Source organism: Macaca nemestrina, chromosome 3, assembly GCF_043159975.1.
Source record: "Macaca nemestrina isolate mMacNem1 chromosome 3, mMacNem.hap1, whole genome shotgun sequence".
NCBI lineage: Eukaryota > Metazoa > Chordata > Mammalia > Primates > Cercopithecidae > Macaca > Macaca nemestrina.
In genome coordinates this window covers 147,439,365-147,458,587 of record NC_092127.1, presented here as the reverse complement: position 1 = coordinate 147,458,587, position 19,223 = coordinate 147,439,365, and the positions used below count along the sequence as shown (strand labels likewise).

Here is a 19,223-nt window from a genome sequence, read left to right as displayed (position 1 = left end):
TCTACACATCATTTCATAAGAAACTACAGCAGGCCATGCTTCAGCAAAGTGAGGGTGTTAACCAAGAGATGGAAGACCTGGGATGGAAGAAATGGGCTCAAATCATGAGCACAGCTCAGCAGTGGGCCCAAATGCAGCCAGCTCACACAGGAACTGGAATGCAGAGGTCTCTGGCATAGAAGTCTCCAGGAAAAAAGGCAATTGATATACTATCTGACTTGTGTAAACATCTGAAAATACTACCAACAGACATGGGGCAAACCTGAAGGAAAAATTAAAGATCTCTACACTGAAATTAGCAAATATGGGAAAGAGAAGGTGAGGCAGTTACTCAGTTCAGGAAAAACAAAAAGTAGTAAAAGAAGGAAATGTAATCATAGATACTATTTGGTTCTATAGGAAGTGATATTTTAAGTACCTACTTAATGCAAACTGTGACTATAAAAAAACTGAGTATGAAGAAGTGAGGTAGGTTATAACAGGAAGTCAATAGATAATGCCTAAACTAAGAAATAGGCCTATTACTTAGAAAAAAGGAAAAAATCTCAAAGTGGTGTGGTGCAGGGTTGCTGTTTACATCATAATTATTTTGAAATTCAGTTTGAAAACTAATATGCATATATTAATGATATAAATGATTTATGTTTTAATTAACCACAATTGTTCTTTTTTTATTATTATTATTTTCAGATGGAGTCTCGCACTGTCGCCCAGGCTGGAGTGCAGCGTCATGATTCTTCATATTGGTCAGGATGGTCTCAAATTCCCGACCTCGGGTGTTTCGCCCACCTCAGCCTTCCAAAGTACTGGCATTACAGGTGTGAACCAGAGTCCGGCCTGGAGTGATTCTTAATAAGCACTTTTTAAACCCACTATAAGGGAGTAATTGCTATTTAAGAACATGATGAAAGAAATAGCTTTATACATGAGAAACAATGAAAAAGAGAGGCTAGAATAAAATGTAACCAAAAAATTACGAATTTAAATAACAGAAATAAAAATAAACATGGAAAATGTGTTAGCTACATATCAATACAGAATATTCCTTAACTTACCTGCCAGATAGAGGGCAAATGATATAAATCTGTGGTAGCGAATGAGGAACTGAAGTTGTTCTTCTCTTTGAACAAATGTAGCAAAATAATCAGCTACAGTCTCTCCATAGAAAAAGTAGTTTACACACAATAGAAAGTACCTATAATTTAAAAACAATTAGCTTTTCTATATTTGAAGCTTTCCTTCCCCTCAAACTCAACAAAATTATTTTCTACATTCTGATGACACAAAGATCAAAACCAAGTTCAGAAGACCAATTCAAGATATATTTCACTAAAATGCTATTTTCCTGTTTTAAACTTAATTTCAAATTTATCGATTAGCAAAAATTTACCGAATATAAATCATACCTTTATTTAGCTGAAAATCTAATGCCAGAGATAATTAGGAAACAATGTAGAAAATACTACATACACACAATCCTTCACCCTTGGGAGGTGGGAGCAGTGCATGTGTGTGTATAAATTTAATACTTTGTGTGTAGTATAATGTGTGTATGTGTGTGTATGATTTTAATACTTTGCATATATGTATAATGTGTGGGTGTATATATTGAGGTATTAAGTTCATAATGAAAATTAACTCCTAACTACTCACAGCTCTAATGCTTTTTAATAGTAGAAGTCCTAAGACAAATCCCCACCTGTCCTCAGGAAGATTAAGAAGGAAAGAAAGAAGAGGTAATTCAACCTGTCTCCCCACTGCCCTGCACGCACTGGCATCTCCCCTCTTCTAATGCTCCTAGTGGACTCCAAATGAGCCGGGATTCTTCCTCTGTAAGGCAATCAAGGCCTAACCTGGTCTACTAATCGAACTATTTACCCACTATCCGCTAAACAATACCCTCTGCTCAGAAGGGCCAGGAATATCTCATCAGCGGTAGTATAAATACGTCTGTCCCACATCTAGAAACTGATGGGTGCTACATCCCCAACCAGAAAACTCTTCTTTATCCAAAACTTGTCTTCATTTCAAATACCAGTTTATCTTTTACCTCTTGTTTGACACCTTCTACAATCACCGGAGCCCATCCTTATTTATCTTCTCTTTTTTTTAATACTTAGAATCAATACTGCATGATTTTACATTTATTTATTCTCCAATTTCTTTACCTATCTAACATTTCCTATATACTTTGCCACTCATGAAGAAACCTGCTACAAGGAAAAATCAGCTCTCACCAAAATCAAGACACTTCTTTTTGACCATCCTAAACCCCATCTGCTATAATGAGACACTGACTCCCTGGTTGATATTAATCAAATATATTAAAAAGGATGGCCACTTGGGTTAAATATGAACTATAACGTTATCATGTTTCCTAGCCAAGGTTCTGATAGCAATGATTTATACATGAAAAGTTTTAAAAGATGTAAAATTTTAAATGTTAATATCATTTGGTGATTTGTCACTAACTTTACATGCATTTGTGTGTATACAATATGTTGTATATTATCATGTCAACTGAGAGGAAATGAAGGAAAATGAAGGAAAAGGTTATATGCAAATATTTTGCTAAAATTATTATTGTAAATGATACAAAAATGTTTCCAACACTACGTTTAGTTTTTTATTTTAAAAAAAGGACAAGAATGGTGTATATATTCAACACATATTAGATATCTCTACAAAGACTAAAATATGAGATCTGAAAGAAGTTGTATCGGAGTGGGAAAGACAAAGGTGATCTTCTTTTCAAAATTCAACTATATTATTTTTATTTATCTTTCTCTAAAATCAATCTATAGGGTAAATTGAGTGGATACTGACTGATCAAGATGCTTCCTTTACAAACTTCAGAAATTAACTTTTCATATCTGAAATAGTTTCAAGCTTACTTACCAACTCAGTGTTCTAAACCATGGTAGATCATAGGAGTGATAGACTCTATAACCTATAGTGATAATTTCATGGAAGCATTTCACTTGGATGCCCAGAACCTGAAACCAAGAGAAAACATTAACATACATTTCTCAATGCTTACATTTGTGCTTAATCATTCAATAAAGCAGTTTGTCATATGTATTTGAAAAATCTTAATCTACCAATTTTTAATTATTCTAAATGTCAGTAAAAAAAATGCAATATTCCATGTCTCTAAAACCAAGTGATGCCTCAAAGGGGTGGACAAAATAATGTTTTACTCAAAAAGGCTTGGAAGATCCTTCCCGGGGTGGGGAATGGCACTGGAGTTTAAAGGTTGAGGGATATAATCTGGTTGGCCACAGTTGACTAGGATTTATCCCTCATTACTATTTCATTATTTAGACTGTCCTTCTCAAGATGGAGAATCTTTTTGTCCAATCTGTCCATTATGTTTCTTGAGATACCCTAAGAAAATCATACATGAAAGTTTGCTTGTAACCATGCATTGTTATACTTGCAAGTAATAAAGATACTGTCAGGACAAACAGTTAAAACACTTTCTACCCAGTCACCCTGGAATGGCCTTTTCATCCTCCCAGCTGTGTCAGCCCTCCCATAGCCAGCTACTCACTGGTCAATCGAAGCTGGGCTACCTTAGCAAAGTATAAGCAACCTTCCACATTTGAAGCCACTTTGGCCAGTCAACTGAGTTTATGCATTTCTGTTTACACAGTGTCGTGACTGCACACCCATTAAATGGGTTTACATTTATAAATCCCTTTTTGATGTTCTATTTTGTAGTCCTTCAAACTGCTGCATTCAGCAACCTGGATGAAGGTAATTTCTCAAGATGTAGCATCACACCCAGTGCTTGACCTGTCAATTTCAAGACTCAAAGAGCAAATGGCAAGTCGAACACTTATTGTCATGAATTAAGAGGTAAAAATCTTTGTGAATATGGCAGACTAACTTTTTTTGTCTAGAGAGCACTCTCCAGGGGCTTGTTTTTAATGCTGTCCTTGAGCTAAGAATGGATTTTTATATTTTTTAAAGAGTTATTTAAAAATCAAAGATTATGTGACTGAAACATATGCAGCCCCTTAAAGCCTAAAATATTACTATCTGGTCCTTTAACAGAAAAAGCTTACCAAACTCTGTCAGAGGATATATTTTGGGATTTCCTTTTAAGATTTCCACAAGTTAGTTTTCCAAAACCTACCATTCAGGGTATTCTTAAGCTATTTTTTCCTATTATACTGATTACATGTCCAATCACATACTTTAAAAACTAAATGTCTCTTTTCAGCCACATGATTCCAACACTTGTGGGCTTCGAATGTTTCATGCTTTAAATATCTGGGCTTTTGCACACAGGAATCCTCTGCCTGTGATGGTCCTCCCCCAGACTCCATCGTTTACCTCGTTGATTCCCACTCAGCCTTCAGATTGCAGCCCATGTGCTTGGCACTGTGCCTCTGCAAAGGCTCCGAGCTCCGCCTTTGCTCTTAGTATTATTCTTTTTTTCAAATGCTTATTGTAGTTTGTGATTATATATAGTCATGTGTTGCTTAACAACAGGGGTATGTTCTGAGAAATGCATCGTTAGGCAATTTTGTTGTTGTGCCAACATCATAAAATATACTTACACAAACCTAGATGGTATGGCCTCCTATACATCTAGTCTATATGGTATAGCCTATTGGTCCTAGGCTACAAATTTATACAACATGTTACTTTACTGAATACTGTTGGCAATTGGAATAAAATCACGAGGCAATAGGAATTTTTTGGCTCCATTATAATCTTATAGGATTTCTATCATATAGTTGTCCATCACGGACCAAAATGTCATCAGGTGGCATCTGACTGTAAATAATCAACTCTTTGAAGTGCAGATAGTATGCTCCATGAGGGCAGAGAGAGGTACATTTTTCTCAGTACCACTGTATCATCCATAGAACTAATGGATGGCATATGGCATATAGCATATAGCATATAGCAGGCATCTTGGAAGCATTTGTTACATGAATGAATGAAGGGTTAAAATACTTGTTTGGCTTCCTGACTTGTTGAGCTTCCCCCACACACCAAAATCCAAAACTCCCAGAATGGTTTTTCCTTGCCTCTCCAGTGCCCTACAAAGACACCCTCTACACGTACAACTTGAAGATCTTCCAATGGACCGCATCCTCTCACTCCCTCCTCGGCCTGCCCAGGATGTCTCCACTTTGGAATTCCTTTCCCTGTCCAGTATTCAGGACTCGGCTTCGGTACTGTCTCTTTTGGAAGCCTCCTTATCTCTCCCTCAGACTGGACTAGGTGCTTTTCTACTGTGTACTCCTAGCATGTTGTATCATAGAACTTATCTTGCTTATTTAGCATACTTTTATTCATATGGTTACTTGTATGTTTCTGCCATTACACTGAGTTCCTTGAAATCAGGGATCTAGCTAATAGTCACATGTTCATGTTACGTGTGTGTATGTGTGTGTGTGTGTGTGTATATATATATATTTTTTTTTTTTGTGTGTGTGTGTGTGTGTGTGTGTGAGATGGTTTCACTCTGTTGCCCAGGCTGGAGTACAGTAGTACAATCACAGCTCACAGCAGCCTCAACCTCCTGGACTCAAGTGATCCTCCCACCTCAGCCTCCCCAGTAGCTGGGACTACAGCCATGAACCACCACCACCTAGCTTATTTTTTAAAATTTTCTGTAGAGATGAGGTCTCAGGCTCATGTCATATCTTTTATGAAATATGCTTGGCACAATGTCAGACACATAGACATGTGCCTGTTACACAAATTTGGTCTCTGCTGAATGAACACATTGAATAGTCATTTTGCAAACAGAAAAGATTAAGTCAGATCATCATGAAATAAAAGACACTTAAAGGAACTAAATATGCTATGACTGAGTGTTGAATTAACTTATTTTTTATGATATGCTCAAATTACTTCAATCATATATAAATGTTGAAAAACAAAGCAAGAGACACTCAGGGAAAAGTCAAACACTTACAAGGAGCATCAGCATGAAGGATCCCATAGAGATGATCAGGAAAAACAACGAGATCATAGTTAGAGTGAGAATTCCACGTATCCACCAGTTTTTCCACCTACAAAGAAAACGGAAAGTTAGTATTTAATGTGTTCTTAAGGTTTTTTTGTGTGGTTTCAGTATTGATTTGCCAGATTTATGAATTTTCCTTAACTATACTTTAAGATTCCACTACTTCACTTTATATAATAACAAACAACAAAAACAAAAACCAAGTAGCATTCATGCACCCCACCACCACCACAAGCCTCACACTTCACCCCCAGTGTGCCACACAAATATCACTCCTTGTGTGACCATGTCATATAAACTGTTGGCAGCCTTGTATGAAAAATCCAGAATAATTCAAATACATGGATGGTGATTTCTGAATGCTCTTATACACAAATGATGACATCTATATTTAGAATTGTTGCTGTTTTTCTTTAGGACTTTTCTGATTTTTATTAATTCAACTGGTAGCACTTAAATTATGTTACAAGAGATTTTGATTCAACTTAAAGCCTAGTAACATATATGCAGTGTATTCTAAGCACAAGTCCTCACTCCTTTTTTTAAAAAAATAGAGACAGGGTCTCACTATCTTGCTCAGGCTGGTCTCTAACTCCTGGGTTCAAGTGATCTTCCTGCCTTGGCCTCCCAAAGTGCTGGGATTTCAGGTGTGAGCCACCATGCCCAGCCCTCATTCCCTTCTTAGAACAGAAATATTAGCTGCCTTCATAAGATATAGAATCGCTTCAGCCCTGGAGTTTGAGACCAGCCTGGGCAACGTGGTAAAAACCGAGCTCTACAAAAAAAGCAAAAATCAGCTGGGCGTGGTGGTACTCGCCTGCCTGTGGTCCCAGCTACTGAAGGGTGGTGGCAGTGGGGAGGGGGACAGGAGGCAGGGCATGTCAGGGCTGAGGTGGGAGGAACACTTGAGCACAGGAGGTCAAGGCTGCATTGAGCCATGATTGTGCCACTGCACTCCAGCCTGGGTGGCAGAGCAAGATACTATCTCTTTAAAAAAAAAAAAAAAAAAAAAGATTACATTCCTTGCTTTCAACCACTCTCCAATATAATTTAGACACTTCCAACAAACACTCTTTTCAAATACTCCTTTGAAGGATCTAAAATACCAACATACCAACAACATATATTTTTTTCCAGTTTCCAATTTCTTCATAAGGTAGTCAAATTGCACTCATTCAACTTTATTTCCCTCTATTAACAAACTATGTAGGCATAAACTTCTCATGAGAGCTTGAGCATGGGGCAGAACTGAAAATGAGTGTAGAGTCAAAAATGCTATGGCTGAAAGGCTCCATGTAGTTGTACAGATACAACTGTTTGCGGATTAAATGGATGGATTAGGAAACTGGGCTAGGTCACAAATCTAGTCAGAGGTAAATAAAGCACAACAAGCCAAGGCAAAATCCTGTCTCTATAAAAAATACAAAAATTAACCAGGCATGGTGGCTCACGCCTGTAGTCCCAGTTACTTGGGTGGCTGAGGTAGGAGGATTGCTTGAGCCTGAGAGGTAGAGGTTGCAGGGAGTTGAGACTGTGCCACTGCACTCCAGTCTAGGCAATAGAGGAAAATCCTGTTTAAAAAAAAAGTAAGGGGAGGGCAGAAACCTTGACCAAGGGATTTCCCTTTAGGACTTTATCCTAAGGAAATAATTAATGGATGTTAAACCAAAGTGAGCTACAAAGAAAAATGTTTAATGTAGAGGTATTTTTAATTGTGAACATTTAGTAATAAACTAAATGCCCACCAATAGGTGGTCAGTTGGATAAACTAGACTACAGCCATACAACAAAATATGTCATAGACATTAAAAATGTCTCTGAAATATATTTAGGATCCTACATAAAATGTTGTTCCTAATAACACTATGGAACGAAAATGAAAACAGTAAGGTAGAAAACAGTACAATCCCATTTTTGCCTTACACACATCCATACACACACACACACACACACACACACACACACACACAGCACAAAAAAAAAGCCTCAAAGAGTAAACACCAAAGTATTCTAAATATTAATGTCTTGGTAGGAGAATTACAGGATTTTTTTCCCCACAAGTAATGTACATTTCTTATGTAATTACTATTTTTAATCCTATGTATCTATAAATTCTAAGTCTTTGCAGGACAGTCTGTTTTCTTTTTATTATTATTATTATTATACCTTAAGTTCTAGGGTACATGTGCACAATGTGAAGGTTTGTTACATATGCATACCTGTGCCATGTTGATGTGCTACACCCATTAACTAGTCATTTACATTAGGTATATCTCCTAATGCTATCCCTCCCTGACACCCCCCACCCCACGCAGACCCCGGTTTGTGATGTTCCCCACCCTGTGTCCAAGTGTTCTCATTGTTCAATTCCCACCTATGAGTGAGAACGTGTGGTGTCTGGCTTTCTGTCCTTGTGATATTTTGCTCAGAATGATGGTTTCTAGCTTCATCCATGTCCCTACAAAGGACATGAACTCATCCTTTTTTATGGCTCCATAGTATTCCATAGTGTATATGTGCCACATTTTCTTAATCCAGTCTATCATTGATGGACATTTGGGTTGGTTCCAAGTCTTTGCTATTGTGATTAGTGCCTCAATAAACATACATGTGCATGTGTCTTTATAGAAGCATGATTTATAATCCTTTGGGTATATGCCCAGTAATGGGATGGCTGGGTCAAATGGTATTTCTAGTTCTAGATCCTGGAGGAATTGCCACAGTGTCTTCCACAATGGTTGAACTAGTTTACCGTCCCACCAAGAGTGTAAAAGTGTTCCTATTTCTCCACATCCTCTCCAGCACCTGTTGTTTCCTGACTTTTTAATGATCGCCATTCTAACTGGTGTGAGATATCTCATTGTGGTTTTGATTTGCATGTCTCTGATGGCCAGTGATGATGAGCATTATTTCATGTGTCTGCTAGTTGCATAAATGTCTTCTTTTGAGAAGTGTCTGTTCATATCCTTTGCTCACTTTTTGATGGGGTTGTTTGATTTTCTTCTTGTAAATGTGTTTAAGCTTTTTGTAGATTCTGGATATTAGCCCTTTGTCAGATGGGTAGATTGTAAAAATGTTCTCCCATTCTGTAGGTTGCCTGTTCACTCTGATGGTAGTTTCCTTTGCTGTGCAGAAGCTCTTTAGTTTAATTAGATCCCATTTATCAATTTTGACTTTTGTTGCCATTGCTTTTGGTGTTTTAGTCATGAAGTCCTTGCCCATGTCTATGTCCTGAATGGTATTGCTTAGGTTTTCTTCTAGGGTTTTTATGGTTTTAGGTCTAACATTTAAGTCTCTAATCCATCTTGAATTAATTTTTGTATAAGGCGAAAAGACGGGATCCACTTTCAGCTTTTTACATATGGCTAGCCAGTTTTCCCAGCACCATTTACTAAATAGGGAATCCTTTCCCCATTTCTTGTTTTTGTCATGCTTGTCAAAGATCAGATGGTTGTAGATGTGTGGCATTATTTCTAAGGGCTCTATTCTGTTCCACTGGTCTATATTTCTGTTTTGGTACCAGTACCATGCTGTTTTGGTTACTGTAGCCTTGTAGTATAGTTTGAAGTCAGGTAGTGTGATGCCTCCAGCTTTGTTCTTTTGGCTTCAGACTGTCTTGGCAATGTGGGCTCTTTTTTGGTTCCATATGAGCTTTAAAGTAGTTTTTTCCAATTCTGTGAAGGAAGTCATTGGTAGCTTAATGGGGATGGCATTGAATCTATAAATTACCTTGGGCAGTATGGCCATTTTCACAATATTGATTCTTCTATTCATGAGCATGGAATGTTCTTCCATTTGTTTGTGTCCTCTTTTATTTCATTGAGCAGTGGTTTGTAGTTCTCCTTGAAGAGGTCCTTCACATCCCTTGTAAGTTGGATTCCTACGTATTTTATTCTCTTTGAAGCAATGGGAGTTCACTCATGATTTGGCTCTTTGTCTGTTATTGGTGTACAGGAATGCTTGTGATTTCTGCACATTGATTTTGTATCCTGAGACTTTGATGAAGTTGCTTATCAGCTTAAAGAGATTTTGGGCTGAGACAATGGGGTTTTCTAAATATACAATCATGTCAGCTGCAAATAGGGACAATTTGATTTCCTCTTTTCCTAATTGAATACCCTTTATTTCTTTCTCTTGCCTGATTGCTCTGGCCAGAACTTCTATCACTATGTTGAATAGGAGTGGTGTGAGAGGGCATCCTGTCTTGTGCCAGTTTGCCAGTTTTCAAAGGGAACGCTTTCAGTTTTTGCCCATTCAGTATGATATGGGCTGTGGGTTTGTCATAAATAGCTCTTATTATTTTGAGATATGTCCCATCAATACCAAGTTTATTGAGCGTTTTTAGCATGAAGGGCTGTTGAATTTTGTCAAAGGCCTTTTCTGCATCTATTGAGATAATCATGTGGTTTTTATCTTTGGTTCTGTTTATATGCTGGATTACGTTTATTGATTTGCATATGTTGAACCAGCCTTGCATCCCAGGGATGAAGCTCACTTGATCATGGTAGATAAGCTTTTTGATGTGCTGCTGGATTCGGTTTGCCAGTATTTTATTGAGGATCTTTGCATCGATGTTCATCAGGGATATTGGTCTAAAATTCTCTTTTTTTGTTGTGTCTCTGCTAGGCTTTAGTATCAGGATAATGTTGGCCTCATAAAATGAATTAGGGAGGATTCCCTCTTTTTCTATTGATTGGAGTAGTTTCAGAAGGAATGGTACCAGCTCCTCCTTGCACCTTTGGTAGAATTCGGCTGTGAACCCATCTGGTCCTGGACTTTTTCTGGTTGGTAGGCTATTAATTATTGCCTCAATTTCAGAAACTGTTATTGGTCTATTCAGGGATTCAACTTCTTCCTGGTTTAGACTTGGGAGGGTGTATGTGTCCAGGAATGTATCCATTTCTTCTACATTTTCTGTTTTATTTGCATAGAGGTGTTTATAGTATTCTCTGATGGTAGTTTGTATTTCTGTGGGATCGGTGGTGATATCCCCTTTATCATTTTTTATTGCGTCTATTTGATTCTTCTCTCTTTTCTTCTTTATTAGTCTTGCTAGCGGTCTATCAATTTTGTTGATCTTTTCAAAAAACCAGCTCCTGGATTCATTGATTTTTTTGAAGGGTTTTTTGTGTCTCTATTTCCTTCAGTTCTGCTCTGATCTTAGTTATTTCTTGCCTTCTGCTAGCTTTTGAATGTGTTTGCTCTTGCTTCTCTAGTTCTTTTAATTGTGATGTCAGGGTGTCAATTTTAGATCTTTCCTGCTTTCTCTTGTGGGCATTTAGTGGTATAAATTTCCCTCAACACACTGCTTTTAATGTGTCCCAGAGATTCTGGTATGTTGTGTCTTTGTTCTCACTGGTTTCAAAGAACATCTGTCTTTCGTCTCATTGGTTTCAAAGAACATCTTTATTTCTGCCTTCATTTCATTATGTACCCAGTAGTCATTCAGGAGCAGGTTGTTCAGTTTCCATGCAGTTGAGCGGTTTTGAGTGAGTTTCTTAATCCTGAGTTCTAGTTTGATTGCACTATGGTCTGAGAGACTTATAATTTCTGTTCTTTTACATTTGCTAAGGAGTGCTTTACTTCCAACTATGTAGTCAATTTTGGAAGAAGTGTGATGTGGTGCTAAGAAGAATGTATATTCTGTTGATTTGGGGTGGAGAGTTCTGTAGATGTCTATTAGGTCTGCTTGGTGCAGAGCTGAGTTCGATTCCTAGATATCCTTAATAACTGTCAAGACAGTCTGTTTTCAATATAGACTAAAAACAGGATAAAAATGTATAAAACAGATTACATGTAAAACATTTGTGTAACCTTTGTAGAAAAGTTTCTTGAGAAGATTGAAACCATTATACTATCTACTGTTCATTTTCTAAAACCAATTCACTCATAAATAGCATAGATAAGAACACAGGCATTGAAGCCACAGTACTCAGGTTCAGAATGTGGTTCCATAACTTACTAGCTACATGACCCTTGATATATAATATCTGTCTACGTTTCCACATTTATATACTTGTGTTATGAGGTTGCCGTGAGAGTATTAGTTAACACATATAAAGTGCCTGAAGCAATGGTAGTACATCGTAAATGCTAAATAAATATTAGCTGCTAGTATTTGCTATTGTTACTTTATATCAGAAAAAAAAAAACTTCCTGATTAAGGAAGATCTTATGAATGACACATACAAATCTGGCATCATTCTTATAGAACATCAACTACACAAAATTTCAGGTCTGAGATAGACTTGATGAGATTTTAACACAAAGTTACATCTGTGAATTAGGTCATGAAAACAACTGGGAACAAGAACTATTAAAATAATCATGCTTTTAATAGCAGATCAAACATATGTTCTATTGGTCAAAAAGTATGAAAATGTTGCTTTTAACTAATGTATTCTAATATGGTTATCCCTTACAAAGTAAAAAAAAGAAAAATTCATATTACATTTACTAGATACAACTAAACTAGTGGTTTTCAGACTGCAGGCTATGACCCAAGGGTAGTAAAATCCATTGAGTAAGTTACATGTAGCATTTTTTGTTCAATAACATAGAACAGCATCAAACAGAAAAGAAATCAGAGGGTATCACAGTAATGGGAAGAACTGTTTCATAACATTTTTGCAGCAGTTAAAATATACATTTGTGTGTCTTGGAATGTGGTATACAACGTATCTCTCACTGTGTCATAGTGTCAAAAAGTTGGGGAAACATTGTTCTTTCTATACCAATGTGTAACATTTCATACATTAATCTGGACAAAAGCTTAGGCTTATTTTGCTTTTATAAATTTTATAATTCATATTACTAAAGTATACAATGAAGGGTAATATAATTAGCTGAAATTTTGTGGTCATTAAACATTTTTAAATGTTGCACAAGTATAAAATGGTAATGGGTTGTGGAGTTTTAGACAATAATCTTAAACTCAGTTAAAAGAAAAAAAAAAATACTGGCCTGGTGCCATGGCTTACACCTGTAATCCTAGCACTTTGGGTGGCCAAAGTGGGCAGACTGCTCGAGTCCAGGAATTCAAGACCAGCCTGGGCAATGTGGTGAAACCCCGTCTTATTTAAAAAAGAAAGAAAGAAAAGAAAAAAGAAAAAAATACCTATTTCTGTCTGGCATTTGAAAAATAGGGAACAGAGACTATGGAATTTTCTTTATTAGGTGTTCTAATACCAGAAAAAGCAACATGACGTGGTAAATAGATCATAGACTTCAGAATCTGACAGCCCAAGGCAAGAATCCCCGGTCTGTATCTTACTAGCTCTGTAGCCTTCAACAATTAACCTCTCAGCCTTGGTTTTCTCGTACTTCACAAGGTTTTAAGGGTGGATACACATTAAATACATAGAACTATACCTCAGATATTAGGTGGCGCCTCTTTGGCCACCTAATACCATAGCTGGAAAACTTACAAAAAGCCAAATTTCTTACATGGACAAGGATAACCTCAAAGCCTATCTTGTGCACTAAGATATACTCATCTTCATCCAATCATACCTGGAAGATAAACCAGATAGAGCTTTCTTGAGAATCTCAGGGGTTCTATCTGAGGATGCTGGAATTTCCGGAATATCAGAATCTGTTCTGGAATCCAAATCTCCATATCTGTCATCAATATCTGTTTCCTAACATTAAAAAGACAAATTACTTTGCAAAATCATGTTTAGAAAAGCACATGCTTGCCAATACATTCATTTATTGCTCAGTGTGTCACATCTCAGTTACATAATCTAAAACAAAGAAACAATTATTAATTTATCTTGAGTATCTTAGCATTGCTATACTTCTTTGTTAGGAAAGTTTGATTACCTTTGCTAAAATCTACTATTAATAATATGAAGTATAACTTTAAACAAAAGAAGCTCCCATATTCTCTAAATCAGAAATATACCCCTAAAATCAGATACGTATTGTTTTGCCACTTACCTGGGAGATCTCGGTGTTAGTTCCATGTAGATTCTGATTGGCTGTTAAGAGTCCCTTTTTAAATCTGATTTCAATTAAAGCATCAACAATAAGAGTAATATCTTACATGAGCGTAGCATTTCACATATATTTTTAAACATTTCAACTTCCATCATTTTTATTAGATCCTCGAGAGAGAATCCCAATTGAAGCAGGTCAAATGGACCTCATCTCTATTTTACTGGTAAGTAAACTATGATCAACAGCATTTGGTGATGAGATTTTTAAAGAAGTTATTTAAAACACAAACTGACTACTGAGTGCATGTACAGGAGCTACGTGAGGATGCTGGAGATGGCAGGGAGCTCTAGGCCTTTAGACAAAGGTGGTCACTGCAGAATTTCCAGGGATAGGGTGGTCAATGCAGTTTTCAAAACAGAAATGTCATCTAATGTTCAGTTTTAAAGTTGCTCATTCTGCCATAAGTCCCCACTGCCATGTTCTTTCCTCTTCTACAACCTCTCCCCACTCAGGCCCTACCCAATCCATCCTATCTTGGCAACCTTCAGTTATGAGTGGTAAACACACAGACACCTTGGGAGAATGGCTTACAGAGGAGGAAACTGGAGTGAGGGCGTTGAACTGGGATAGAGGAAAAAGAATATTCCCTGGAGGCAAATACAAACAGAGCACTGAGCAGGATATAGAGACTGAAATAATCCTAGGAATAAAAGCGCCCAACAATTCAGAATGTTGAGGATGTGCAATCCAAACTCAGCCCTTATTAGCTCCAAAACATCGGCAAATGTCATTGCCCCTTTGAACTGTTTCTTCATCCCTAAAATGAAGCATTTAGTACAGTGCCAAGGACTTAGTAAATTCAAATAAGCAGTAAGATAATATTATGATTGAATCAAGTCTTCTAATTCCTCATTAGGAGGCTCACCAAATATAATGTTAGCCTTTGGGAGTATTTTCAGTTTTCATAAAGCACTAATAAACTTTAGTTCCCTCACTTTTTAAGCATACAATTACAAAATTAAATGTGTCGATGTACCCTAAATGACAAATGAGAAATAGAAATGTCAGATTCCCACTGTGACACCAAGAGTCAGTTGGCCCCGAAGCTGCTTAAATACAGAGAGATGGTAACTAATAAACAACCAGACAGAACATCCCCTCAGAAAATGGCATGTCACCTGCTGTCAGTCTGATAAGCCACAGAGCTTGGACATCTGGAACAAGGGAAACACATCAGTTTTGTTTCGCTTTTTTTTTCTTTTTCCCTGCCATCTTCTTTTCACCTTTAATAACGCAGAGTATTGACATTGGTGGTGTGAGGGGTAGTGGGGATGGTGACTAATGGAAGTGGTTCTCTAGGGCAGTATCACTATCCTACAAAAAGAGCATGAGACTAGGAATCAGGAGTTACCAGCCCTAATTCTACCTCTGCCCTAACTAGCAGCGAGACAAAGGGCAAATCACTTAATCTGAAGGGAACTCAGGCCTTGGTTTCCTTATTTATAAAATACTAAAACCATCCAGACTAGCATTCAAGTTGTACTCCTCAACATACTAAAGTTTTCTGCAAGCCACTTTAAAGCCCACTTGGCAATAATGGTGACGTGCTGCAACCCTACCCTCCCCACCCTCAACAAGGCTGCCCTGCTTTTACTTACATTATTTAAGCTTCTGCTTTCTATTTTATACCCTTTAGAGAAGCACAAAATAAAAACTTAAATTGGACTAGGAGTCTATTTCATTCTAGTAATTAAAGAATACAAGATAATTTCCAAATAGTGGCATTTTGGAGCAATGTTACTCAATTATGAGAATGAGTAACAGGGGCCCTTGTTTGACTGTATTTAATATATAGACTTTGTTACAAAGATGCCAGACTTGAAAAGGAAAATAAGAGTGTGAATGGAGGTCAGAGAAAAGAAGGAAGTACTATAATACTTTTAATGATCAAATAGAGCTATGCAGCATTGTGCACGTTGAATGAAGGTATTTATTTTATTTATTTATTTATTTAGTTAGTTAGTTAGTTAGTTAGTTAGTTATTTGAGATGGAGTCTCACTCTGCCACCCAGAATGAAGTGCAGTGGTACAATCTCAGCTCACTGCAGCCTCCACCTCCCAGGTTCCAGCAATTCTCCTGCCTCAACCTCCCGTGTAGCTGGGATTACAGGTAAGCCCCACCAGGCCCAGCTCATTTTTGTATTTTTAGTAGAGATGAGGTTTCACATGTTGGCCAGGCTAGTCTTGAACTCCTGACCTCAGGTGATCCACCCGTCTCGACCTCCCAAAGTGCTGGGATTATAGGGGTGAGCCACCATACCTGAATGAAGGTATTTAAAATGTTTACAAGAACCTAAAAATTCGTAGCTGCTTCTTCTCAAGCTCATAATTTAAAGATAATGATCTTCAACTTTCTGTCTTGGGCCTGTGTTCTCCCACCACCATGTGATCTCCCACAGACCCCGTACACCGATGACTCCCTGTAAACTTATGTCTCCAGCTTCCAACATGCCATCTCCAGGTGGTTTTCCACTGGCATCATCTGAAATTCAACATAAGCAATGGACTTCTCTCTCTTCCACATCAAAATGCTGCCTCCTTCTATAATTCCTTCTTTGGAGAAGATACCACCACCAATCCAGTTAACCAATTACTCAGGTCAGAAACTTAGGCATCACCTTAACACTTGATATCTGCCTCCTTTAACCAACACATTCAGTCGGCACCAAGTCTGTCATTTGTCTTTCCCTCCATTTCTTTTTCTTTTGCTTTTTTTTTTTTTTTTTTTTTTTTGAGACAGGGTCTTACTCTGTCACCCAGGCTGAAGTGCAGCGGCGTGATCTTGGCTCATGGCAACCTCAGACTCCTGGGCTCAAGTCATCCTCCCACCTCAGCCTCCTTAGTAGCTGGGAGTAAAGGCATGCACCACCACACTTGGCTAATTTTTTTTGGCATTTTTCATAGAAATGGTGTATCACCATATTTCCCAGGCTGGTCTTGAACTCCTGGGCTCAAGCAATCCACCTGCCTTGGCCTCCCAAAGTGCTGGGAGTACAGGTGTGAGCCACTGTGCCCAGCCTCCCTTCATTTCCATTCTCATTCACTGCTGCAAGCCTTGCTGACCATCACCTTCTTCTGTAAACACCTCATAAGGCTTTTTTGGAGAAAATCTTCTAAAATTTCTATGAAAATGCAAAGAACATAGAAGAGCCAAACAAGTTTGGAAAAAAACTAAATTTGAAGGACTTATATTACCTGTTTTCAAGAGTTCTTATAAAGCTACTGTAATCAAGACAATGTGGTACTGACATAACAGACAAAATAATCAATGGAAAAGAATAGTCCAGAAATAAATCTACATACATATGGTCAATGGATTAACAACAAACTTGCAAAGGTAACTCAACAGACGGTACTGACACAATTTTAATGAAGAACCTTGATCCATACCTCACACCACAGATAAAAATTAAATCAAAACAGATCACAGACATTTATATAAAGCTATAAATCTTCCATAAACTTTCTGAGACCTTGGTTAGGCAAAGATTTCTTAGTATGATAACAAAATTATTATCCACCAAAAAAATGATAAATATAACTTCATCAAAACTAACAGTGTCTTTCAAAAGACACTGTTAAGAGAATGAGAAGACAAGTCACAGAATTAAAGACATTTTCAAATCACATATCTAATAAAGGACTTGTAATCTGGAATACATAACGAACTCTCAAAATTCAACAAAGAACAACTCAATAAATGAACAAAATATTTGGTCAGACATTTCAGGGGTAATACACAGATGGTAAATAAATACATGAAAATATGTTCAACATTATTAGTTATTAAGGGAATGCAAGTCAAAATCACAATGTGATTCTACTATACATCTATTAGAATGGGTAAAATTTTAAAACTGAACACACCAAGTTTTGGAGAAAATGTGGAGGAACTGAAAGGCTTGCACACTGCTGGTGAGAATATAAAATAGTACAACCACTTTGGAAAACAGTATCACAGTTTTTAAAAAAATTACATATACAACCAACAACTGAACTGGCCATTTCACTCCTAGGTATTCATCCAAGATAATGGAAGTGTAGATACAAGCAAAGACTTGTGGAAAAATGTTCATGGTAGCTTTACTTGCAATAGCTCCAAAGTAGGGACAACTCAAATAGCCAACAGGGAAATTGACAAATTATGTTACTTCCATACAGTGGAATATTCTCTTGTGATAAAAATAAGTGAGCAATTGATACATGGATGAATCCCAAAATAATTATGCTGAGTAAGAGGTGCCAGACAAAATGTACATAAAATATGTATATATACACGTATACATATATATGTACATATATACACACATGTATTACATTATTCCATTTATATAAAATTCCAGAAAATGCAAACTCATCTATGGTGCCAGAAAGCAGATTAGTAGGTGTCTAGGGATGAAAGAAGAACTACAAAAAGGGGAAAACTTTTAGTGGTGATAGATTAGCTCATTATCTTGACTATATGATGGCTTCATAGTCATAGGCATATATACATATATACATATATATATGTGTCAAAATTTGCCAAATTATATTTGCTATGGACTGAATGTTTCTGTCCCTGCCAAAAAACAAATTATACAATGAAGTGCAACTTTCTAATGTAATGTTATCTGGAGGTAACCTTTGTAAGATTATGAAGTCAATTAGGGTGGAGACTCATGAATGGGTTTAGTGCCCTTATGAAGAGGCACAAGAGATAATCTCTCTACCACATGAGGACACAGCAAGGTGTCAGTTTGCAAAGGGCTCTCAGCAGGAACCAAATTGGCCAGCATGTTGATCTTGAATGTCCAGCCTCCAGATTTATAAGAAATAAATTCCTGTTGTTTAGGCTATAGTATTTTCATTATAACATCTTGAGCTAAGATAGCACTTTAAGTGTGTTCAATTTAGTGAATGTCATTTATAGTTCATGGGGACTCTTAAAGAGCAGTCCAGGAAAGAGAACTGAGGTGCTTTCCAATACTGGGGACAGAAAGGACAAGAACAAGGACATGGGGCTCAGGGAACAAAGGATACAGTTCATCAAGAGGATGATTCCATCATTACACACTGTACACAGGCTTCAAGATATGACACTGTACTCCATAAGTATGTACAACTATTATGTCAGTTAAAGTAAAAAATAGCTGGGTGCAGTGGCAAGCAGCTATTTCCAGCTATTCAGGAAGCTGAGGTAGGAGGGCCTCTTGAACCCAGAAGTTAGAAACCACCCTGGCCAACATAG

The 19,223-nt window shown here is 37.3% G+C and overlaps 1 protein-coding gene across 1 annotated transcript in view; it reads right to left on the bottom strand.

Annotated features, from left to right (window-relative positions):
• Nucleotides 1-19,223, bottom strand: part of LOC105496881 (CDP-diacylglycerol synthase 1) — a 62,168-nt gene that overhangs the window by 27,674 nt on the left and 15,271 nt on the right. Inside the window, exons 2-5 of the mRNA XM_011767522.3 lie at nucleotides 13,505-13,632; nucleotides 5,942-6,038; nucleotides 2,899-2,996; nucleotides 1,056-1,195 (exon numbers count right to left, since the gene is read on the bottom strand). Of these exons, the coding sequence (XP_011765824.2) occupies nucleotides 1,056-1,195; nucleotides 2,899-2,996; nucleotides 5,942-6,038; nucleotides 13,505-13,632 (463 nt within the window). The remainder of the gene's footprint in view (nucleotides 1-1,055; nucleotides 1,196-2,898; nucleotides 2,997-5,941; nucleotides 6,039-13,504; nucleotides 13,633-19,223) is intronic.